Source organism: Phalacrocorax carbo, chromosome 10 (genome assembly GCF_963921805.1).
Source record: "Phalacrocorax carbo chromosome 10, bPhaCar2.1, whole genome shotgun sequence".
Taxonomy (NCBI): domain Eukaryota; kingdom Metazoa; phylum Chordata; class Aves; order Suliformes; family Phalacrocoracidae; genus Phalacrocorax; species Phalacrocorax carbo.
The window spans coordinates 25,835,549-25,860,171 of NC_087522.1; the positions used below are offsets into that span (position 1 = coordinate 25,835,549).

General features: G+C 38.9%; 1 protein-coding gene across 1 annotated transcript in view; it reads right to left on the bottom strand.

The window, feature by feature from the left end:
- MYBPC3 (myosin binding protein C3) overlaps window positions 1–24,623 on the bottom strand; it is a 70,378-nt gene that overhangs the window by 34,543 nt on the left and 11,212 nt on the right. Inside the window, exons 3-18 of the mRNA XM_064462671.1 lie at window positions 20,228–20,323; window positions 19,888–19,974; window positions 19,591–19,739; window positions 18,513–18,630; window positions 17,117–17,165; window positions 15,817–15,858; window positions 13,423–13,479; window positions 12,711–12,713; window positions 8,443–8,466; window positions 7,525–7,691; window positions 6,620–6,752; window positions 6,384–6,386; window positions 5,818–5,942; window positions 5,091–5,196; window positions 879–1,045; window positions 334–499 (exon numbers count right to left, since the gene is read on the bottom strand). Of these exons, the coding sequence (XP_064318741.1) occupies window positions 334–499; window positions 879–1,045; window positions 5,091–5,196; window positions 5,818–5,942; window positions 6,384–6,386; window positions 6,620–6,752; window positions 7,525–7,691; window positions 8,443–8,466; window positions 12,711–12,713; window positions 13,423–13,479; window positions 15,817–15,858; window positions 17,117–17,165; window positions 18,513–18,630; window positions 19,591–19,739; window positions 19,888–19,974; window positions 20,228–20,323 (1,492 nt within the window). The remainder of the gene's footprint in view (window positions 1–333; window positions 500–878; window positions 1,046–5,090; window positions 5,197–5,817; window positions 5,943–6,383; window positions 6,387–6,619; window positions 6,753–7,524; window positions 7,692–8,442; window positions 8,467–12,710; window positions 12,714–13,422; window positions 13,480–15,816; window positions 15,859–17,116; window positions 17,166–18,512; window positions 18,631–19,590; window positions 19,740–19,887; window positions 19,975–20,227; window positions 20,324–24,623) is intronic.

Sequence of the window (24,623 nt, forward strand, 5' to 3'; positions counted from 1 at the left end):
TACTACTGCTAATTTTTAAGTTATCAACAATATGTTTTCTAGATTGTTTGAATACCAAGAAAACAAGAAATCCTAATGGAAAGAGAGAATGAATTCTGCTGATAGACCACTGATGCCATACATGCAAAACGTACCAACACAGAAAGGCTGCACACGTGCCAAAGCAAGTCTGTGGCTGTAAGTTGATTGTGTAGGAGAAGGTTTCTAACTGTTTTCCTTTTAGCTGCAGCCAGGACAAAGCCTTGGTTTATACTCCTAGCCCCTGAGATAATAGTTCCTGTGGGCTGTAATGCAATACCCAAGCCTGTGTCAGCTTTCTGAAATAAGACTAACCTGCCAATATGGGAGATCTTTATCCTTTCATCTGGGACCACCTCCTTTCCATTTTTCAACCAGATTCCTTTCACATTTTCATCAGAAACTTCACACTTGAAGACTGCCTGGTCGCGTGCCTTCACTGTTAGGTCTGCAATGCTCTGATAAACTTCCAGCTTTTTCTCTGATACGGTGAGAATAATGATACACACATCAACAAATCAGACTAGATCTGTAAGTAAACAATTGGTGTGGATTTACTGAGTAGAAAAGGCCGGGGCTGAGAAAGCTTTTTGCCAAAGGGTGAAATATGAAAGGAAACTCACAGCATGCAGGGCTTTACCAGGATGGATGGCTAAACACCTGTTGTTATCAGGGTATCTGTTACATTCAGCACACAGGTCCCAGTTCTCCTTGAGGCCTTTCTTATCAAACCTTATGCCCCTTATTAAGTCTTCTTTTCCCCTGGCATGAGGATTATGTTACCCCCGTGCACTATCCTGGAGAAGGTTACCTTCAGCCTGTTTTCATTTTTCTGGTTCTGTGATATTACCGCTGCCTACCTTGTACAATTAGTTCGGCGACTGATACCCCGCCATTGGTCTTCACGGTGTAGTGTCCACTGTCCTCCTTGGTTGACTCATTAATAATTAGATACTGCTTTGTTCCATCTTTCTTGAATCGGTATTTGAATGTTTCTTCCCGTGTCAACTCAATTCCGTCCTTTTCCCTGCAATGCCAAATAGCGTTGAGTCATTTTGCTATGGTTGGAAGAGAAGAGTAAGAGTCAGTTCAATGTTACAAAAGATTGGAAGACACAAGAGAAATCCAATCTTTGTAGCATTTCAAGTTAGCAAAAAGAGACCATTGAACAAATGTTAGTGGAACCAAAACCAGAATGCTTCTAGCTTGACCATTAATTTTCACTAGGTATTTGACTTCTGGTTCAAGATGGTTCACTGACAAGGAATTACTTGATTGTTACTATTTATATGCTATAGATAAACATGGAAGTATGTTAAATGCTATGGAAGGTACAGTGATGAACACACATGTCACCAGCAGGGAATGCACTATCTTAAAAGCTGCCATAAGGTGAATGGGACTTACTGGGAAATGACTTAGAGGTCTTAACTTCCCTGATGTGAATTATAATTGTTATAAATTTATGGTTTGTGGGCATCAGTAGAAGAAGAAAATTTTAAGACAGATTAAAATTAAGATGTATTTTGTATTTTGTAGCCCTTTCCATTCAAGGATTCAGGTATATTTAAGACATTACTAAATTAAGCTTCACCATCCAGCCTGGGAGGAAATTTAATTATTGTAATTTCCAGTCATCATGAAGGCAAACGAGCAGAGACGATTCTCTCTGTTTACCAAGGTCATACAAAAATACATAAGCTTTTTAAAGATTTCCTGTTCCTAATCCTAAATAACATAAACAGGCTTCAAGAAAGCATCTTGGAATTTATTCAACTTACTCCTTTTGTAGCATTTGCTGTTTTTCATTATTATTTGAATATATTTATATTATCTTACTTGAATACTGCTGCAGTTTGTAAATGAAAAAGGTTTTCTCTTCAATACTTACTCATGTGGAAGAAGAAATAGAAAGGATGTTACGCTTTTAACAGAGTAAGAATTTCCTTTCTGCCTTGTGCTACTTGTTATCAATGACTATTCAGCTTAACAAATGAGCTTACAAGATAGCAAACTGACATGCCACTTAGGGTGTCATGAAAAATACTATACCTCTAACCTGTATGTAGATGTATGCAAGGAAACCTTTTGCCTCTGTCAGAGTCTGCTGAAGTAAAGCACAAAGTAAAAACTTTAAACAGAGACAAGGAATCCAACTTGTGACTTAGATGTACCTGCTGCAGCTGCATTTCAAAATAACTACAGGTTACTCCTTCCTAACTGCTCTTTAGAGCACAACATATTGGAACTTATAGCTGGTCTAGAAAAACGCTGGTCTCCTGTAGTCACAGGACTGCAACGCTAGTGAGGGAGGAAACGGAGGATGCCGGTAACAACCATGTGAAACACAGTGCTTGTTGCTCTGTCAGGGTAATGTTTCCTCTGTTAAGTAGCCAGAGTCTGAGGCCACATGCAAGTTGTTCTCCTAAGGCTGGTATTTGCATTCCTGCCAATTAGTTCTGGAACAAGTGCTACGATGCAATGTGTAAACCTTTGCTGAGCTACTGAGAACGGACTGTAATCCCAAAGCTCAATATGCTGCTGTGGCAAAACCAGGCACACGCACTGTGGCTAGTGTTCCAAGGCTGAAATTTTTAATTTCCTTTTTGAGATGTATTTTGACACATGGCTCACCAAAGATATCTGAATGTTCTATTCAGCCATTGGTAAGAAAGAGATCTCTTCCGATCTTGTCTAAATAATGAAAATAGATTTCTTTGCAATGACTAGTGTCGTAAATCCCTGGAAAGGGAATAGTATATTTAACTTGTGTTTGTTTTAGCGACTCACACACTGCTGATGCTGTGTATGAGTAGAGAGTTTGCAAAGGGGTGTACTGACAGACAGCGGAGTGATAAAAATGTAAATCTCAAAAAAGACCTCCTAGGTATCATTTGGCTTAAAATACTACCCTGCTGCAGTGAAAAGTGAAAAACCTGATATAAGTTAATATTACAGGCCTTCCTTTGGTAACTAGAGCAATGAAGTAGAAGAATCAGTTGATATTAAAGTGTAAGTGGAGGATTTTGTAGAACCATAGAAATGCTGTATTAAAGACCACCATAGGTCACCTGGTCCAGCCTCACACTTGAAGCATAACTAGTGCAATAATAAGTAGGACAGCAGTGGTTTAGTCAATCCAAGTCCTGAACATCTGCAAGATCAAATATCTGTTTTCTACTTTGCCGCTCAATGCCTTTTTTCTCTGTCTGGAAATGTTTTCCTATTTCCTGTTTAGAAGGTAAGGATAAATTAGTTATTCTCTTCTGAGATATCACTGATGTAGGTACTATGTCGTAGTAGGGACACACAGATTTATTGTTACTATTACATTACTATAGTTTGTTTTCATTTGGAGCTGATAAGATGGTATATCCAGCATTCAGAGATGGAGAAATCAGGTCAAAACGATGTATTTTATTCCATCATTTTCTTCAAGAATTATAGTCTTTCCAAGACCATCTGAGGTTTAGAAAGAACTATTCCATAGTACTGCATAATAATAATGTGAGAACTTTCTGGGTGTTGAAGGGAACATTCTTTCCTGTTTACTATGAAGAGACCCACATAATGAATTCTCCACGCCCTAGTCTGATGGTCATGCCTAAGAAGCTATAAGCCTTATTTCTGTCTTGTGTGAGTGACACAATTGCTGTTGTTCATGTGCTTGTGCTTTTATATCCCAGGTTTAAAGGGTGCAAGAGCTGTAACAGGTGCCCTGAATTAGTGCCTGTTATCTGGCTTAAACTGTTGAGCATTTCCCTAATGGGCCATAAAACCGGAACTCTTTCTCCATACTGTGTTTCATGTGTTCCCTGGACACTTCTTTCCCTTGTCCAAAACGCTCCCTTTGTTGCCCAAAAGCATTGACCGCGTCTCATGTAATAAAGCCAGTAAAATATAGCATAAATGTCTGACTGCTCAGTTTTCTGTTTCTATGATTTGCAGGGTTTCTCTGACCACTTGCTGCATTTTGGGCTGAGACAGCTGCTGGTTTGCCCTTGTCATGCCAAATGCCCATCCAACAGATGCCAGCTCCGCAAGATGTATGGGAGTTGTTCAAAGGCATAGGATCAAAGTGTGGCAGCTGCACTGTGCTCTGAGAGGGGCAGATCTAGTTGTCCCATCTGCTGTAACCAGGCACCTGTAAGCAGTTCCCAAACAATAGCATGTGTGTGCCTGTGCATGTGGCCTTAATAGTGTACTGCATAGCGATACTAGCTCTTGGGCTCTATTTAAATTCTCAGTTCCTTCCTTTGGGAGAGCAGATGAGTGGTTGGCACTTACCAGGAATGTAATGGGCATTGTGGGAACAGTTAATAACCATGTGCCTCGAGCTGTTAACAAGCACAAGAGAATTTCGTCTGGTAGAGAAATGAAGGGAGAACAGTGTGCGTAAGACCTGTATGTGAGCGCTGCATGCTGTGCCTGCCCAAGCAGCGTGAGCCTTCCAGCTTCCACTCAGCTGGAATGCCCAACAAAATGGACTCTACGGTTGAAATGTTTGTCATCTTAATCCTGCTCGCTGCATATACATAATGACCGACTTTGCAGCATAACCACAACAGATATGTTAAAATAAGACCTTTCCTCTCTGTCTCAAGAGACACTAACTTTTTACCTACGAAAAAATACTTTTAAACCAAACCAAAACAAAAAACCCACCCTCACTGCAGTTGAGAAGACCAGAAGATTCTGTAAAGTACAGCAGACTCATCGCAGTACAGGTCTGATTAGTCTCAGCAATAGTTAGACTGTCAGTGTTTAGAAAACTTTAAAGCTAGCAGCTTGGTACAGTCAGTAGCATTCTGTAAACATTGAACAAGAAATTCTAGAGACCCTGTAAAATATCTATACTTGATTTATTTTCTGCCATATTCTGGCCTCTCAGTTCCTGCTCAATGTTTGACATATTGGAGGAGGATCAATCTTTTCCTGCAAACAGGTATGTAGGATACCTTCTTCCTTTTTATTCCACAACTCTTGTCCACAAACACCGATCCTAGAATGTCCCATGGATGGATATGGTTTTATTTTGTTTGGTTTTTTCTTTCCATTTTCTATTCCCTTACCATTTCACAGTGGCTCCTTCCTCAGACACTTCACACTCAAACTCCACTCTCTCTCCAACCATCACCATCTGATCCTCCAGTGGGCGAGTGATCAGGATTGGAGGTTCTGGAAATGAAGAGACTTTTATTAAAACAGTATTCTGAAAGACTGAAGACCAGAGGTAGATTTCACCACTCTGCACTCCACATGAAGAACCCCATGCGAAACACATGGTAATGCTCTCTGTGTTGGAACTTAAAGTTTACTATGCCAGATCACATTACCAATCTTATCGAATTACCTTTTGGGTTTTGCTTCATGAGACAGAATACAAACACAGGATTAATCGGTTTTCACATATAATCTGAAACTTCAAACTGGAGGTGTTAGTTTTCTGTACTACTCAACTTGTTTGGAGAGCTGAGGCATGTGTTCATCATGAGTGGAATCAAATTTTTAAAGTAAGTTTCTAGCCCTACTGTTGGGAAGACAAATCACTTTCCAAATGAGAATTAATGGTAATTATTACTGTGCTGTTTTCCTGTGGTTTCTTAGTTGCATCTAAAGGGAAAATTTTCCTTCATTTAACCATAAGAAAAATACCTACTACAATAGATGTCAGCATTTGTTCATATGTTTGAGGATTTCCTTTCCTATGAGACTAACTAATTTGAGAGTAGAGAAGGTGACAGTAATTCAATGCTAAATGATAGGGAAGATCTCTTTCCTTCTGCTGCCATTGCTCACCTTTTACAAATAATTCTGTGAAGTTCTTCTCCTCACCTACCACACATTCATAAGCTGCATCGTCAGCCAGAGAGCAGTGGTTTATGGTCAGTATTCTTTTATTCCCAACGGCCTCAAAAATATATCTGAAAAGAGAATCTAAATGTAATTATCAGAGAGTAACTCTCTTGCACCCTGTCGCTGTCTTCCCCTGCCTGGCAGAGGAAAAGGTTCTTACTGTTTTTTCTGACATCGGTGGCAAGGTTTGTTAAGACCCGAGCCCTGTGTCCCTGTTCTGGCGCAGTGGGCAGCAGTAGTGTTTGAAAAATTAGCGAAGGAAATTATGGAGAAATCTTCACACAAGTGTGAGACATACAAACTCCTGTGAATGGTGTTGAATGCTTTTCTAACATCGAGCCATAAAACAAACCTGACTACCATTAACATGCTCTGTCATGGCTTCAGCACACAATGACTGGAAATTTATTTTACAAACAACCTACACTGAAGTATATCCCATATCACAAGAAAGTAATTTTGAACCCTGGATATACACATAAAGATCAGAATATAATCTGAGGACTTACTTGCTAAGTAGGCAGATGTAAGCATCCAGTTCCAGGTGTAGATATATGGAGCAGAGGGAAGAAAAAGACAAAGGCATAAGAACAGCAAACTCACCCTCAGCCAAAGCACTATGTAGAGTGTTTCTCAGCTCATATTTCTCCCTATTTTCTTCATTTCTTTCTAAGGAAAGCTAGTCTTACCACTTTGTTCACCCTGTAGCTCACTCCTTTTTGGGTTTCCCATATTTCTAGTTTACCTTCCGCTCACTTGGATCTCCTGTCCATTCTTCAGCCATTTTACATCAGCATCTGGATTGGCAAGTTCGACCATTAATTTAATCTTTTGCCCTTTGTCTACTTGGTAAGCTGGATCCAGTTTCTTGAGGAATGCTATGATGAAGAATGATTTTAAAGAAAAAAGACTATCTTAATCATTTTTATACTTGAAATATTCTCTTTACATTCTCTGTCAGGAAAGTAAATCTTTATCCCCTCTCCTGTTGTTTACCATCATCTTAAACCTTCTGCATTCTGTTTGCATTTTTACCATTTCTGTCTGCTCTTTATCCTGTTGTTTTCTGTTTCTCCCTAACACAGGATGAAAAGCATGTGATATAAACTAAAATAATCAAAGTAGAATATTCTAAATCAGATGTGAATATGTACTTCAACACATCCTGAATAGAGTTACAGCTATGTCTGTCCATGTACGAAAATGATACTGATCATCTCAGTACTTTTAAAACAAATTAGTTAAAATTAGGTAATTAATACTTCATAAGAGTAGAAAAGGCTCAGGAATGCCAAACGTATCATCCCAATGGAAATGAAATTATTTAAATGTGTCACTGATGCCTTATATACTGCCCACTTTTGGGAGTGGGGAGTGTTGTTTTATGTTCAGGGAAAGATACAGGACAAAGCACAGGAAACGAGTAAAATGCGCAGGTTCAGAATATCCATAGTTTCAGAGCAAGGTAGCTCAAAGCTTTGGGCGTAGCTTTAATCGCTGGTAATCAGCATTTCATATGTAAGTACTGTGGAACAATTGCAATAGGAAGCTCCTGTTTCTCATGCTCTTGTATCTGGCTGATGTTAATATTTGAAGAACACCTGAAGAAGATATGAATACATATGTTTGGAATAAAGACAGCTTGCCAACCTGTACTTTTTTTCTCTTCCTTCTTTATGCGTTTGAGGCGTTTCAGCATCCCACGCAAATCTGTGATACCATACTGAAAAGCAATTTTCTCGTATTCAGAAGGAGGCGCTTTCCTCAGGATTTCCCAGACATCAACATCAGGTTGTGATTCAGATTTTGCTTCACCTCTGCAGAAAGGGATTAGAGAATCTGAATGCTACTACTGAGAGGATTTTAAAACAGCCATAGACTTGGCAAGCTACATATTGCCTTGATGAAGCCGTTTCTTAATAAAAAAATATTAGCAGTCTAACTTTTAACTGTATTATTACCTAAAATAATGAAATAAAACTGACGGCTAGTTTTACTTATATTTATATATACAGTGATTTAAATCCAATTGCTGTCCTGAAGGGTTTACTTTCTAATAGCCAAAGCAAATAAATCTTAACTTTCCTTTAACAATGAGTAATGGAAACACAAAGAGGCTTATTTTCCTGTCATGGTCATACACAAAACATGTGGCAAAGCAAGAACTGATATCCTGAGAATGCCTTAGAAACAAGGCCGTTGGTTTATGTTAATAAGAAACAAGTCCTTTTCTACTTGGAACATCTTTTTCTCTTCACTAAAATGAATGAGATTATTAAAATATTTAAAATATTTATTGTCAATTGTAAAGACAATTGTTGGCTATAGTAATCTATAAAACATAAGGACACAGACTAGTGAGTAGTGGTAAACAAGACAATATTTATAGTGGACTACTTGTTTTACAGTTTAACCAAAGAACTAGTGATTATGGAAGAGTTAATGTTTGGTTTAGCAAAACGAATTGAAAATTTGGTTGTCTGACTTTGGGAAAGGCCTTCTTTTTCTGTCATCATACGTTTTATTTAAAAGATCATAAATAAAAAATAGAAATGGGTGTAACCTTACCGATTTACTGAGCGCAAGAAGCTGCTGTACTCCAGAATGATGCAGACAACCATTTGGAAAAACATGTAGCATCCCAACGGGCAAGAAACAGAGCATCGTGTGTTAATACAAAAGAGCCATAAATGCCATCTTCACCTTTAGCAGAACAAGCCTGTGCTTCGGTAGCAGGGAGATGAAGGAGCTCATGGAAAAGCTCCAAAATAGACTTGGGAAAGATGCTGTTCCCTATTGAAACCAAACTCATTCCCACACTTTGTACAGTTCTACTCTGCAATATATACCGTAAGCGTAAGCACTTCTGCTTATTCCTAACCTTGGCTGAGTGCCTTACAGGGAAACAAATAGCTCTACCTGTTGTCATGGAGTTGTTGCCTGTCACAACTTGCATTTTGGTAAACAGAGAAAGGATGAAAGAAGTAACGTTTTCTTAAAAATTTCTTTACAAGAAGGAACTTCCTGTGGCTGTTGTTTCTGATATCACCAGGACCCAGCCAATTCCAGCGCAGCAGAGCATACCCTTGTTATGAAGCCATGTTCAGTGGTAAACCCCAACAAGAAGACAACTTATGCAACAGGTTTGCAGAGGAAAATGGAGGATTATTGGGTGTATTTACATTTTTTTTCTCAGGAAAAGAGCAGTCCCATTAGTCTGTGGGAAATATAACCAAACATTTCTGGTACTGCTTTTATTGCCCCAAAAAGGCTTGCGTGTAACGAGTGTGCTATGTTTATTAAAGTACTGCAGTCCAGGCTTGGGATTTCCAGTGCTCTTGTAGCTCTTGAACAGAAAAGAAGCAAGAGAAGAGGATTTCAGCTCAGTGAGTTTGAGCTGAAATATGGCACGCAATATCTTATATCTTTGGAGTGGTTTAGCACTCGCTAAGCACTAAGCCTTCACTAGCACTCATTGAATCGATAGGTGTACCTGAAGTTTGGACGCCTCGTGATAAGTGCAGCCTACTGAGTATTTGCTTTACCATAACAGTGCATCCACATCATCCACAAATTTAATCAGAATTCCTCTTCCCTATGTACCTATCATTTAGTTTGGGGCAGCTACAAATGGTCAGTAGTTTTGCCTAGCAGAAGGCAGGACAATTGAACTGATTTGCCAAATAGACCAAGAATTGTTTTTAACATAAGCAGTTCTTGGGCTAGTTGCCCTCATCATATCAATGAGCAACTTAAAAATATTTCTAAATACATGTAAATTGGAATAGATATTTAAGTACATAAAACTAGGAATAAGTAATATTTCTAGTATGTGCTGAGTTCTTTGTACTAGTATGATTAATATTCTGTGCAGCAAACCATATCTCAAAAGGAAATATAAAATCACAGGAGATAGGAAAGACTTAACAGATTCAAATGTTATTATTTTCCCTCAGGCATTATATAAATATTGGCGGTCTCTCTGTTGATGCCAACTTATATATTCATCTGTATACACTCCTTTACCTGAAAATTTGCAGGTAGGATTATTTGTGGCATTTTCAGAAATATTTTGTGTGAGTTATTTTTGAATACATCACGAGAAAAATCTTCTAATTTGGAAGCAATTCCACAGTCTAGAGTACCTCACTATTGAGACTTCCTTCCTGAATTTTTGCTTTAGCTTTTCCATTACTCAGTGTCATCCCATTGTTATATCTGGCAGTACTGTTTTGGTATATGCAAGCTGAAATAAAAAGAATTTGATCATAAGCAAGAGTATAGCCTCTCCCTTGGAAATAGTAATACCTTCTAACTAGAGGAAAAGGCTTGTAAGTTGCGTGTAAAATGGTACTAAACGCTAAAAGTTGTCATTTGTATAGTGTTTAACTGAGTTCTGAAAAAGAAAAGAAAGGTCTTTGCCTCTGAGCAGTTTCCCCCATCCTAGTACTCCTTTTCACCATTTTGTATTTGTTAAAACATTCTCTTTGCTCCCATAAAGACACAGAATTTCCACAGTTAGGCTGTACTCTTCCACTACCAACAGGAACTAAGCAGTGTATGAAAAGTAATAGAGCACCTGGGCTCCTGATGTTTCTCCCACCCTGATGCTGGGGATCCTTATTCAGAGTGATCACCTCATAGGTTAACTATGTGCTTGGGGGCATTAAGATGCAGCTTAGTGAACCTGCTGTAAATGGAATATGCAGCTGATACATTTTAAACATATGTATAGGGGTTAAAAATAGTTTTGTACATCCCAGAGATGGTTCCTTCCTATCCCATTACTGTCAACTGATTGGACCCTGTCAGCTGTCACCTCCTTCAAGGCCTCTGCGCACTATCCCATTTAATAGTTCTGTGACGCTGTTCCCTTCCTCTTCCCAGTGACCTCTCCTTGGCCCGTTACATCTGTACGTCAACACCTGTTAATTAAATCACAGCGATAGGAGATATAGTATTAAATAAAGCTTGCTTTATTTTAGTGCAAACGTTCATTACCTCTAGACTGAGGGGCAATTGTAAATTAGGTGGGAGAAAGCAGAAGTGGTAAAAGAAGCATATTCAATTCTCTCTGAACCTGTTATAGGTCTTGAGAGTTCCTCAGCATGAGGTCCTTTTTTCTATTCTGTTTTAATGAAGGATACTTTCATTCTGTGATGAGTTTTCACGCCTATCAGTTCTCATTAATATGGGAGTGGTCTTCAACCTGTGACGTGCAAAGCCTGAAGGATCCACAAGTTACGTCTCAAGTGGCTGTGAAAAACAGCTAGGAGTGGTGAATTTTTCAGTATGCTTAAATTCACTAAACAGAGCTTTGTAGCCAGGAAAGGTCAAAACAGTGATGAAATGCAGTGAAACTTATAAGCTTCTTTTAAAGAACTATATTTCTAGTCTAACAAATAATGAATAATTAACGCCGCAAATTGAACATTTCTGGAAATACTGGAGATTTTTACTATTGCTTAGAGTTCTATCACTGCTCAAAACTAATTATGAAAGCAGAAGGGAAAGACACTAGGAGGGGGGCTCATGGTGCTTAGCACTTAATTCCAGCTGGAGTCACTGTATGAAATTATGCAAATATTTTCATGTTGACCTCAATTTATTTGAAATTTTTAAAAAGTTATCAACATTTTCTATAGAAGTTAGAATGTGAATACAACTACTGTACACACTGTATTTCAGCTCTCAAACCTGTACAGTTTTAATTACTGCCATTATTCAGAAAGCATATTTTCCCTACATTTGAATTACAAAAAAATTCTAATGCACTTTTAATTTCAGACTTCTCTGGGCTTCATGATTAAACAAGAAACTTTGATATCAGTGTCAGCTATAGAAAGTTAGATGGGTGTACTTTCTGGCTTTGCTAGCTGGCCCTCTTGAGAGTTCTGGTTGTAGTGTTACTGCAGAGCTGGAGGTCACTTCTAGTTGGATCCATCGCATATTGCATAATACTGGGCTTTGTATACCTATGTGCCCTTCTTTGTCCCACTGAAATTTGCGTGAATTAACCTGAGGAAAATGTGAGGCTATTGTGGCTCTGTTGCCTTCTGTAACCAGACTACTTCAGATATCTACACGATCCTGTACTCTTTGTGAAGATAAAACACGTTATAAATAGTGATACCAATACCTGAGCAGAGACTGAACACAGATTCACAACAACATTTGCCCAAGCAGTTGACTGAAAACTTAAACTGAGTAAGCTTAGATTTGCAAAACCTGAGTCTAGTGACAAGTAACTTCAGGAACTGGAAAAACAGAGTAAGTGGCATGGGGCAGTGAACAGAAAGAAGCATACTTGGAGTAATGGGATGATAATGAGCAATGAAAACTTTACATGGAATAAAAAGAGACGTGTTGTAACAGAGAAGCCTGTATATTTATGGAATAAGTGGCTTCAGTAATACGTTCACTTATCATGTTTAAGGATGAATGGAACAAAACTTCAGCACATGTTTGAGAGGCACCAGCAGGCATATTATGTAAATTATTTTTCTGATTCTCACTTCTATTGCAACAGGTTATCGCGAAAATCTGGAAATTCAAAGACAATTTAAAACTGCTTATAGAAGAAAGTGATGGTGAAGACCAAAGGACATTCAGAGAAGTACATTGATTTGATTTGAATGGTCCAACCTGAACTACCACTAATTGTTTAAAAATATTTGTCTCAGAAATTGGTGGCTGATAATTTTCTTCCATACTATCTAATTTTTGTCACACACTATGTGTAAGAAAGATAAAGATGCATGCATTATTTCAAACCAAATGGTTCTTGTATTCAGTCTGACCCATGCATTTATAATATAATGAAATAGGCATCTTACTCTCTGTTGGCAACAGTCGAATCCAAAACATCCAGATTAAGATGGTGGTAAAAAGAGAAAAACATAAGTAGATAGGTTATGAAAACAGATGTGGCAAGGAAGGGTGAGAATGGGAGAGGAAATTCCACCAAAAAACGTGTAAGTAAAAGAAAGAAATAAGAATTAGAATTGGAAGAGTAAAAAATATTTTTATAATATTTATACAACGTAGAATATCTTTTTATATATATGATAAACAGCTATATAATATATAGTTGTATAGTGTAACAGTAACATTTAAATATCTAATAAAAAGGCTTGTCATCCTCGCTGTCTGATGCAAAATATTGTGAAAACTTAGGACAGAAAATTCTTAATAAGGCAGCGTTACAGACAAGTATCATAAATTGATGTTGTGGTTTGGGTTTTTTAAATGAAAAGTGCTGGTGGAAGCATATAATTACGCTAGTCCCAGCCTTTTCTCTCTTGGGAAAGGCCAGTTCCCTCCACCCCCCCACGCCCAGTATAAACCTAGCGGAAATGTAGCAAATGCTGAGTACGTGGGGAAGTTGCCATAATTACCTGTCATCCTTTTTCCAGTTACAGCTGCCTTAGGAAAACTCCAAGAGTTCTGGATTTATGAAACTTTCATTCATTCTAATTTTAGTGTTTTCAGAGTTGTTCAGCAGAAGCTGGTTACTTTACTTCTCTAAGTCTATTGATTTTTACTTACCTCTTTTTCAGTAGGGCACTAAAATTAAACTCTCCACCTTCTTCATGTCCCTCGGAACTGTATAGTAACAGAAAACCATAATTAGTTTCAGAAGGAAATGGGAATAGCTTGTGAGACTATATCATTATGTAGATTATATATTTCTGTAGGGTAGTATTTGATGGGTTTAGGCTGACTTAGGATGCCCACTGCCATGGAAGGTGACTTAGGTTCTTTGCCCGTATCGGTCTTCATTTAGGTTTAAGGAATATATTTAATGAACTTGTATTTTTTCTGTACTGATTATGGATAAAGTTGTACAGAGTATTAATTTGGTGATCATGTATTCATTATCATAAAGGTGTTGCAGAAGGTTTCTTTTACAATCATTAGTGCTTTTGGAAAGCTGTAGTTTTAGGAATGTGGATATGGTTTACAGGGCGGGGCAGTATTTAACCAACCTTTTTGTGGGACTTCTTACAATCTAAAAAAATCACATTTTTTTTCTACTCTTATCCCAGCTGTAGTTGTTTCTTAAGGTTCTTTGTGATTCCACAATTCATTATACTGAAAAAAGTGTTGCATCATTGGTGCTTGGGAGAATCAAAAGAAGAACCATGTGATCTTAATTTGATTGTCAGATGAGGTTTAATATGCAGTTGTTCGACACGCATCATGGCAAGAAATGTTGTGATGAACTGATTCATGAGAACAAGAAGCCGGAGTAGGATTTTTTTGATGTGTAATTCTGTCTGTTACATATGGTGATTTCAGATGGAATGCGCAATACTATTTTTGGTGTTTTAGCTGTGCTTCTGCAGATCTGAAGTGTAGATCTACTCTGAAAACTTAGTGTAAAGTCACTAAAATAACTTCTTTGGGTTTAATTCCTAAAAAATCACTTCAGGGATTTGATATAAAAATATTGGGAGTTACACTGGATTTCATGACTATTGATTACTCAACTTAGCAAACAAATGAAAAAAGGGTCTTTTTTTGCATTCAGACAGTGTTTAGAAAGTCAAAATGGATTTTCTTCATCTCAGTCTCCCATCATCAATGTTCAGCTGCTCCTTGACATTTCTGTTGTCTTGGGTATAAGAATCTGGTGACGCCAGCTCACAGCATTCAGATTCTTCCAACAGAAACACCTTATATTTAATTATTTTTCTATACATAGAAATTATTCTTTGCAGTTGTACTGGTGGCCATAGCTGTAGCCCATAATGCTGTCTCTGTCAATACACAGTGCTAGTTGCTTTGGAGAAAATCAGTCTGTCTGTAGAAGTATAAACCAGAATTTCATGAAAACTCAATATTTGCAGGAACAAATATTTTAAAAAGTAAGAAAACAGCCTCAACAGATAAATGCTGGGCATTTTAACAGTACTGTTAATAAAATGGAAGAGAAATGAGTGCCAAACTACCTGTGCTGCTTGACAGTGCAAGGTTAGTGAGAATAAGTAATAATTTTGAATCAGTGTGATTGTGAATATGTTGTGAGACAGGATTTTTTTTATTAAGAAAGTACCAGTTTTACTTCTGTGATTACTTTCAAGATAGTAGAGTACTGGACAGGATAATTTTTGGTGTATAATAATCAAAGAGAAAAGTATAGTTTTGGCCACTTTGTTCCCTACTTTCACACGTTTTTCAATGTTTGCAGGCATAAAATGTATGTTAAAATCACTAGTATAATCCCAAATTTGGAAAGGGCTTCTTGTGATCACTAGTCACCTTATTGCTTCCCTGGTAGCGGTTAAATCAGATTTTCAGGAAAGCCTAGCAATCTACGTTCAGCTTTTCTGAAGAATAAGACCCTAATAATTGCTTTAACATGCACAGAGTTAGGTCTAATCTCAGAGTTCCTATTTTCATTATGGTAGAAGAGATTGGGTAGAAGACAAAAGGCACAGAGCGGGAAACTTAATGATACTATGATAAAGAGTGTGCCAGGGAGCGACAGGTTTTTGTACGCATGTGTGTTGGTACATTTCTGTGAGTAGTAACAATTCTAGTCAGGCCGTGCTCGGTAGAGAAGCAAACATGTAAACACAGGGTGTATGAAAACATTTAACACAGACATGCATATAAATTGAAGTTACTTTTTCTTCTAACAGTGGTGAGAAGAGGCTACTTGCAAAACACATGCATTTTCTGTAGATGAATCTGCCTCTCACTGAACTATCAAATTATTCTTTTCATTATTTGTAGTCATCTTACATTATTACTTGTATGTATTCATCTCATATAAATACTACATGCAATAAACGATGATTTATTTGGAATTTAAGCTGCAGCTAGTTCTGTGGGAATTTTTTCTTTTCTTTTTTTTTTTTTTTTTTCTTTTCCTAAGCAGAGAGAGACAGTTCACTGTTAGGCTTGAATTTGTCTGCTGACACGGACAGTGGCTACCTGGGAAAGACTGAAGTCATCCGTCTCCCTCCTGCCAGGCTCCTGAGTTGAGGGTATCAAAGACAAAGCTTCAGATTTAAACAGTTCAGTTCAAAATTTGGCTCCATTCTTACAGAATAAACTGAAAATCTGAACAGCCTGAAGCTACCCGCACTACACTCACTCTGAACTGATTCTGAATTCTTTTAATTGTGCTAGCAAGAAGAGAAACTCTTGAAGCCTTATTTCACTGCAGTGAAATAACACAAGGCAGCTATGCACTGAGTGTCCTCTATTTAATAGGCATCACAGAGAGGCTGGTCAGCTACCTATAGATAGATTTGATGGTAGATAAGGTCTGCAAGTCTTTTTTAGTTCTTTGGGATAGAATAGTAATAAGAAATCTCATATAAAAATAGCACTTATAGGGAAAAACACAAGGAGTTGCCACAGATGATTTGTGTCTTATGTTAGAGAAACAGATGTCTGTTGGAATATTCCTGGTCTAGTAACTTTGCAAAAATATAAAAAAGCTAAAACAGAAACTGAATTACACAAAGCAACAGTGAAAAAATATGTGTTGTTAATGTCTAAATTTAAAAAAATCCAATTTTGAGAAATTTGCTAATAGAAAAGAACATTATTCCATTAAGTCATACATCAATTCAGACAGTGTTACATATATGGGGAGAGTAGCCTTTTCAACACCAGTGCAATACCTTGCAGTCTTTAATATCTAAGACCTACACATATCTGAGTGTTTATGCAGACACTTACAGTATCATTGTCTTCATTCAATTAAAATAATCATAGAACATGAAAACAAATACAATCAAGATGCTTGTATTAATGTTGTCGGTGATATGCTACTTACCAAGCTCACATCAAACGCCACTTTTTTGTTTATCAAATGTTTCTATTAAAGTACATGTAGCTCCTCAAGCCAGACCAGATCAAGACTAGGCACTACAGAGAATCTTTTCCTGTCTGTTGATCTAGAACTGAAGTGCTCTTTACAGGTCTGGAAAAAACCTGCTGAAGTTCTTGGTAGAATTAGCCACATTATCAATTGTATAACTGAAGACAAGCATGACTATTATGCTAGTACAAAGTCTAAACGCTATTAGGTGATTTCTAGGAGTTGTATAGTATTTTAATAGCAGAAATATTTTCTTAGTAGAAATATTTTCCTAGCACATATCCCTATCGTTGTGCTTGTTTGTACAACAACTTTGCTTTTAGTTAGTGTTGTCAAGGAAAGTCATGAATTCTGCATGGAAGTATAATCTGATCTACATAAGTTTCTACTGTACATACTCACGTGCGTCGGAAGGCAGCGCGAATATCCAAGTCTCCAGCTATTGGTGCTTCTGATGTGACAAAAAGTGACAAAAAAGTACGGGAGAGCCAGTAAAAATAATGCAAAAAATACAGTGCTTTTTTTCTAAAGCTTTTCCTTTGCAGACTTTTCTTCCTAAAGTTCTTATATTGTAAATTGTGATCAGTTACATATTGAAAGATTGAAGCATCGTCTCTAAACAAGTAGCCTTCACTAATTAGCTTTCAACATCCACTGTTTTGTGATAGCTTAATTCTGTCTCATGCTTCATAATAACCTGTAGGATGATGATCCGCCTTATCTCTTTGTCAATTCTCCTGCTGGTAAATTTCAGTTTCAATACTGGCTTCACAGGGTATTTAAATCTTAATGAGAAAACCACTGGATATCAATTGAATATTATTGCTAATAATAAATTGTAATCCATTGTCTGAAAGCAAAGGCAAACTCCTGGAAATATGAAGAGATGTACAGAAACTCCATCAAGGATGTTGCATAGAGAAAACTATTATTCCGTTCTAAGCCCCTGTTGGTATGAATAATGTACTGCTACTTCTGGGAGGAAAACTGTTCCCAGTCTCAGCTCTGAAGTCTTATGAGTCCTACAGCCAATTAGTGAAACTTCAGAAATGAACACTGCTAATTGAGTAACGTCAACAAACTTCTGTCTTCTCTCATTGGTTGATGGATGCAAGTTAATGATACAGTCCCTTCAGCAGAACCACTGAAACAGGGGATGGTCCAAATGTTCAGTTCTTTCAGGCTGGCCATGCTTACACTGTTTTACCCAAACTCGTCCACACTAGGTGGAAATTGATGTTAAAATGTACTTCCCTTCCAATTGCTGATAAGCTGTTTAGTATAGCAGTTGTGAGTGTGGCACCATGTCTTTTGTAAAATAAGTCTTCTAATCTTAAAACAATTTATATCACAAGGTGCTTCTAGTGTCACATGCCTAAATCTTTCCATTCCCCCCCCTTTTTTTTTCAAGTATCCATTTTTACTACTGAGCTTTTGCCAAAGTAAGAATAGACCTCTCTCTTATTCTAGTGGAATTAAATATCACGAGAGAATGGAGCTGAAATCAGAATAAAGCCAGAGAAATGTTGGGCTGATTTGCATCTTTCTGTGTGTTTTCTTTAAGAGCATCACAGTTCTGACTTGAGTGACATCCAAGGGTTACTTATAATGCTCTATATCTCTGCCAGCCCAACCCAATGCTCATCTGTGGGCCTCTGTAAGTGTCCCTGTAGCTCTTCAGGTCTGTATTTCAGATCTGTCCTTGTCTAAGTAGCCACTATGTACCAGAAAGAGTTGTTGGTGGGCGTACAGGATGAAAAAAAAAATGAAGAAACAAGGTACCTGGAATTCATCTTACCATTGACTGTCAGGTTGAAACTAGAACTATCAAACTTGTCCTTGGTAGTCACCTCACATCTGTACCCTCCTGCAAAAGTCATGTTTGCTTCTATGATTTCCATTTCAAAGGTGTACACCTAGAACAGACACCAATGGTATAATTCATAAGTTAGAAACTGAAATGGTGAAATAGAGCGAATGCAGCATATTAAGGCACGGAGAGAAATAGGCAAGGGATGAAATATGCTGCTGTGTTCTTTTAGAATTAAGAACCTCCTAAGCACATAACATTACCGTAATAAAAATTACATATCTACCCAATTCTGTAGGAACAGCTAAAGAGTATTAGTACAGGTCTTCCAGAGGATGCGATGTTAGAAAACTATGCTGGTGTGCCGGTGTGTGCAGCCTTCATATACGCTAATTGCATGTACATTGGAAACAGGAGTAGAGCTTTCATTAAACAAATATAGCCTCTACCCAGAATGTATACAGTTGATTTAAAAATTCAGCAAAAGGAGTGACTAATTGAGCAAGTCTTCTGTTCCATCCAGGAGAGGGTAGTAGTGTTTCATACACCACACAGGATGCGGCACCGTGGTACAGACTCTTTTGTATTCCTGTCTGTGTATCTTTGAACACATCTGTGATAAAAAATGGATCTTACACAGATGTTTAAAGTAGTCTAGACAATGCAAAAGAACAATAAATTCCATCACTAATAGCTGAATGCTTGATCTATTAAAACCAAGATAGACCATTCTTAAATATCTGCCTGATTTATTGTTTTATCTTAAATATAACAAGTGTCTATTACTTGAGAGGAAGATGGAGGGAATCTACTGCAGTAGTAGAGGAAAACTGCTCCCCTAGTCCTCCAGACATTTTCTCCTTTCATCAGAGATAAGGTATGCAAGGGTCTGTATGTAGTGCTTCTCTCTTGTCTGCATGGTCAAAACATAAACTTCTATGCATAAGTATAGCATCGTGTGCAGCTTTGGGTACCTTAATATCAAAACATTCCTATATTAGCTTGTATTTTCCCCAGATTAAATGTTAGTAACTAGAAGACGGAGAACCTTCTCTGCCAATTGTACCTTTTTATTTCGATCATAACTGTCGTGCAGCTGGATATGTTGCCCCACTTTGCTTCCCAGGTCCATCCACTTTCCTTTGAACCATTTCACTGATGGTTTCTTCAGCAGGCTCTCACCTGCAACTTTGGCGGTGAACGTGATGTTTCCACCTTTTAAGGGAAGTAGGTTAAAATAAGATTACGAATAGTGTTCAATTCATCTGTTATATCCCTGCTGTCATCCTGTACACGGAGAGCTAGATAGTCAAGCAGCAGGTACAGTTTACAAACATCACTTGACTCACACTTTTGTACTCACCAACAGTAACTTCTCCATCCTGGGGTCGTGTCACAAAGAGTCCAATAAGGTCTGGAGGCTCTTCTGGTTGAGCCCCAGCAGATGCAGCTGAAATAAACATCAGGATTACTAGTTAGAACTTTCTGCACCAGCACCTGCTACAGCCCGTGCGGTGAATTTGTTAAGTCACTTCAAAATATCTCAGTGTGTTTCTTCCGTCTCTGAAAGTCCATATTCTTTATTTTCTGTTATTCATCACTAGTGCTCTGCTTTCAGCCACTGTCTCTGCCTCACTGACTCTAAGGCTTCCCTGTTCCTGTTCTGTTAATGAACCAGAGCTGGTGACAGTGTTCTCTGTTACCTTCTGTGTTTTGGCTGCTTTCTACTGGTGGAGCAGGTGATTCTGAGGCAGCTGGGGCTGGAGCAGCTTCAGCAGGAGTGACTGTCTCGCTCTTTTCTGGAAATGAATGTAAGCCAAGATTAGAGAAAGTCATATTTCTACTTCCTTTCTGAAGAAATTTTGCAAAAGAACAGCTTTTAATATATGTTAGGAAATGCAGAGAAATTAGCTGTGGTTTCCAGAATTTAGAGGGTGTGCTGGAAAGGGAAGGGGCCCACTGAAGCTGGATGATGAGGCTCACTGTTGCCAAGCTTGGAAAGAACTGATGACTGGGTTTTTAAATTCTATAGTCTTGATGTGTAGAAACTTGTCAGCTGATGTGTAACACTATTATTTGGTGTTAACTTCCGTGGTCTAAATAGAAAAATTATTATTTTTGTTAACAATTTGGTTATTCATAAGATTTTGTTTAACTCTGCTGTTGGATTGTAATATTCCAAATGCTATTGCTGTGTGCAGCTTGGGAGAAGCTCTAGACACTGCTGGTAATCAGTATCGAGAAAGTATTTTAAAAATGTCTGTCATTTCTCCATGGCTCATGGAAGCTTATGGCCTCTCAATTAAACTATGACCTCACAGACAACTTCAGGCAAATGCGTTCGGCACGGTGGAGAAGATAGAAATGTACAAAAAGAGGTTAGGAGTGAGCAACTGGGGCAGATGGAGGGAGGCAGAATTTCTTGAAACGGATCAGTTGCAGAAGGATTTCATTTTTTTCTCCAGAGCCGCTCTTTTTTGCAGAGCCACTTGCAAAGGGCCTTGCCTACCTCCCCCGCAAGCACCGCTGCAGTTTCCCAGCTTTTTGTGATGCCTTTTCTGCCAGAGATCTCTGGTGCTATTGTGTCATGTGATGACTAATTTGAGTGGCTCCTCTGTCTCAAAGGGAGGTGGCTGCAACTGGGCAGGTTAGGGTTCAATTTTTTTGATAACAAGACCTGAAATTGTTACTGTTTGTGAAAATAATAACAGGTAATCCAGTTACCCTTTAACAATCTAATCTTGGTAAGGTCTGAAAAACAAGGCAGCATCTGTGAATTTATGAACATGGGTCAACCCCACTCTCAGAAAATTTATGCCTTTTATCCTAAACTGTATTTGTGGCTTGAAAGAAAACAGTGTGATTTTAAACTGGTATTACTTTAATACCTAAGTATCAAATTCTTCTGCTTTTATTGTTAGAAGGTATTCCATTGGATCTTGTCCAAATTAATTTCAAGTCAATTTTTACTGGAAAGAACTAAACCTTATTCTAACTAATGTAGCATAGATGCCCCCATAACTTGGATGCATAGCTTTTTAGAAAAGAGTTATTTTGAGGCATCAATATGTAATGTATACAGGAAAATTAGCTCTCCCTTGGCATCCCGATATCCCCATCACCAACGTGTGCTTGCCAGAGATGTTCTGCTTTTAGGTAATGTTTACATTTCCAAATTCCGTAAGTCTGTTATTAGTAGGCTGTCTGCCTGTAGCAGGCTTTACCTGCAACTAACCTGAAAGACAATGAGGAAGATATAACTAGTATAATATATACTTGTTTACTTTCAGGATGAGATGGCCAGCAGGATCATACTTTTATATGGCCTGACAGCTGTTAAACTGTCCTAATCCAGACCAGGATTTTCCCTTCCTCATAACCTGTCATGCACTGTCTTTTCATCTGGAACAGAATGTTTTGTCTCCTGTTAAATATTCAACAGTATCTTTTCAGCTGAACAGAAGATCTCACTACCATCATGTTGCTAGAATAAACAGGGATAGCAAAGAAGAGGAGGTGATATAAACAACCTGAGTTTAAGGCTTTTCCCCAAAATAAAAAGGGAAAATTAAAATACCAGATGTGGCAAATGGGGATCATTTTGAAAGGAAAAAATAATGGATCAGGAAGGACAAAATGTCCCCAAAAACAAGTGAGTTCATGTATCCTCAGCATCTTCAGACATTTTTAATGAGAAAATTATGTGAATTTGGTTCTTTATAGTTTTTCCCAGGAAAAGCCTGGGGAAGTTTTTCAATTTCCCATCTAACTGATTCTTTAATGCATACAGAAGTAGTAACAATAAGTGATATGTAAATAATATAAAGGTACTCATTGTATTCAAGTCCCTTTTGAAATACATATTTTTATTAGCAGGTGATTCTTGAGACAGTTTTTGGGAATGTATGAACTCCTAAAAGCATCACAGCATAACTTGTAAAATTTTTGTTGCTTGTTAAAATTTTGTATTTAAACAGAATAATTTTTAAAAACCCCCAAAAAACAGGCGTAATATTCAGGCATCTTAGTTTAGCCAGGTTCGGTTAGACTAGCTTTGCTTTGCTTTTCAATAGTTAAACTGAAAAGCTTGACAGAGAATTCTAAAGATGTACATTGAGATTTCCTCTGTGATCTCTACTGTGTGGACTTCTGACATCTGGAAATGGGTGTCTTAGCCACAGGAAATTTATTCCTCAGCTTAATACTAATGACTGCTCTATCAAATGCCTCTGGGTTAAAGTCAAAGGGGTCGTCTCCAAGCAGGACCTCACAGTGGGCATCTGCTACCGACCTCCTAACCATGACGACGATGCTGACGAAGCAATACTTGGGGCACTAAAGCAAGCTTCTGGCCAACAGAACCTGGTCCTGATGGGTGACTTGAACTACCCAGACATCTGCTGGAAGAACAACACGGCAGCTGGCATGTCATCCACCAAGTTCCTGGAGGGCGTAGAGGACTGTTTCCTGATGCACACGTTAGATGTGCCAGCCAGGAACGAGGCGCTGCTGGACTTGCTGTTCACAAACCGGGAAAGCCTGCTTTGTAATATCTCGGTTAGCGACAGCCTTGGCTGCAGTGACCACAATGTTGTGGAGTTCGGGATCCTGCTGAGTGTGCTGAAGGTCAGCTCTAAGACAAGGGTTCTGGATTTTAGAAGAGCAAACTTCAGTGAGCTCAGGGCTCAGCTGGGAGGGATTTGATGGGAAGCTTCCATGGAAGACAAAGGAGCTGGTGAGAGCTGGGAGTTCTTCAAGAACTCTCTACTGGAAGCACAAAGCCAACTTATCCCCTACAAAGGAAAGGGAAGTAAGCGGAGCAAGAGGCCCCCATGGCTCAGCCATGACCTCCTGGGTCTACTCAAATCCAAAAGGGAAGCACACCAGAGATGGAGAAGTGGAGGATTATCCGCTGAGAACTACAAGGGCATAGCCAGAGAGTGCAGAGGTGCAATTAGAAAAGCAAAAGCCCAATTTGAATTGAAACTGGCTGTAGATGTCAAAAACAACAAGAAAGGGTTCTTCAGACATGTCAACCACAAGCAGAAAAAGAAGGAAAACAGGCCCACTGGTAAACAGAAAAGGAGACTCAATCACCAACGATGCTGAAAAGGCAGATGCCCTCAACAGTGTTTTCACCTCTGTCTTTACCAGCACTGTCGGGTCCCAGGCTTTGGGAATGAAAATGCCGGTTGATCCAAACACCGACCCACCATGGGTGGAGGAAGAGTTAGTACATGAATTACGACAGGAGCTTGACCCCCCACAAATCAATGGGCCCTGACGCCATCAACCCGAGGGTGTGGAGAGAGCTGGCTGACATCATCACGAGACCGCTCTCCATAATCTTTGAGAAGTCATGGAGAATGGGGGATGTCCCAGAGGACGGGAGGAAGGCAGATGTTACCCCTATCTACAAGAAGTGCTCGAGGGAGGATCCGGGTAGCTATAGGCCCATCAGCCTTACTTCAATCCCTGGGAAAGTTATGGAACGAATCCTCCTGAGGGCCATCACAAGTCAGATGAAGCCCGTGATTGGGAAAAGCCAACATGGCTTCACTAAGGGCAGATCGTGCTTGACAAACCTGGTGGCCTTCTATGACAAAGTGACTTGCCTGGTTGACATGGGGCGGGTGGTGGACATTGTCTACCTGGACTTCTCCAAGGCCTTTGATACGGTCCCCCACAGCCTCCTCCTGGAGAAATTGATGCGTTATGGCCTAGACAAGGGGTCTGTGCAGTGGGTGGGGAACTGGCTGACAGGCTGCACCCAAAGGGGGGTGGTAAATAGCTCCTTTTCCAAGTGGCAACCTGTCACTAGTGGGGTCCCCCAGGGATCGATATTGGGCCCAATGTTATTCAACATCTTTATAAGTGATCTGGATACCGGCATCAAGTGTAGCCTGATGAAGTTTGCAGATGACACCAAGTTGAGTGGGGAAGTAGACACTCCAGAAGGGAGAGCTGCTCTGCAGGGAGATCTGGATAGGCTGGAAGAGTGGGCCAGCAAGACCCTTATGAAGGTCAACAAGGGGAAGTGTAAGGTCATGCACCTGGGAAAACATAATCCAGGAGTGCAGCACAGACCGGGACCCACCT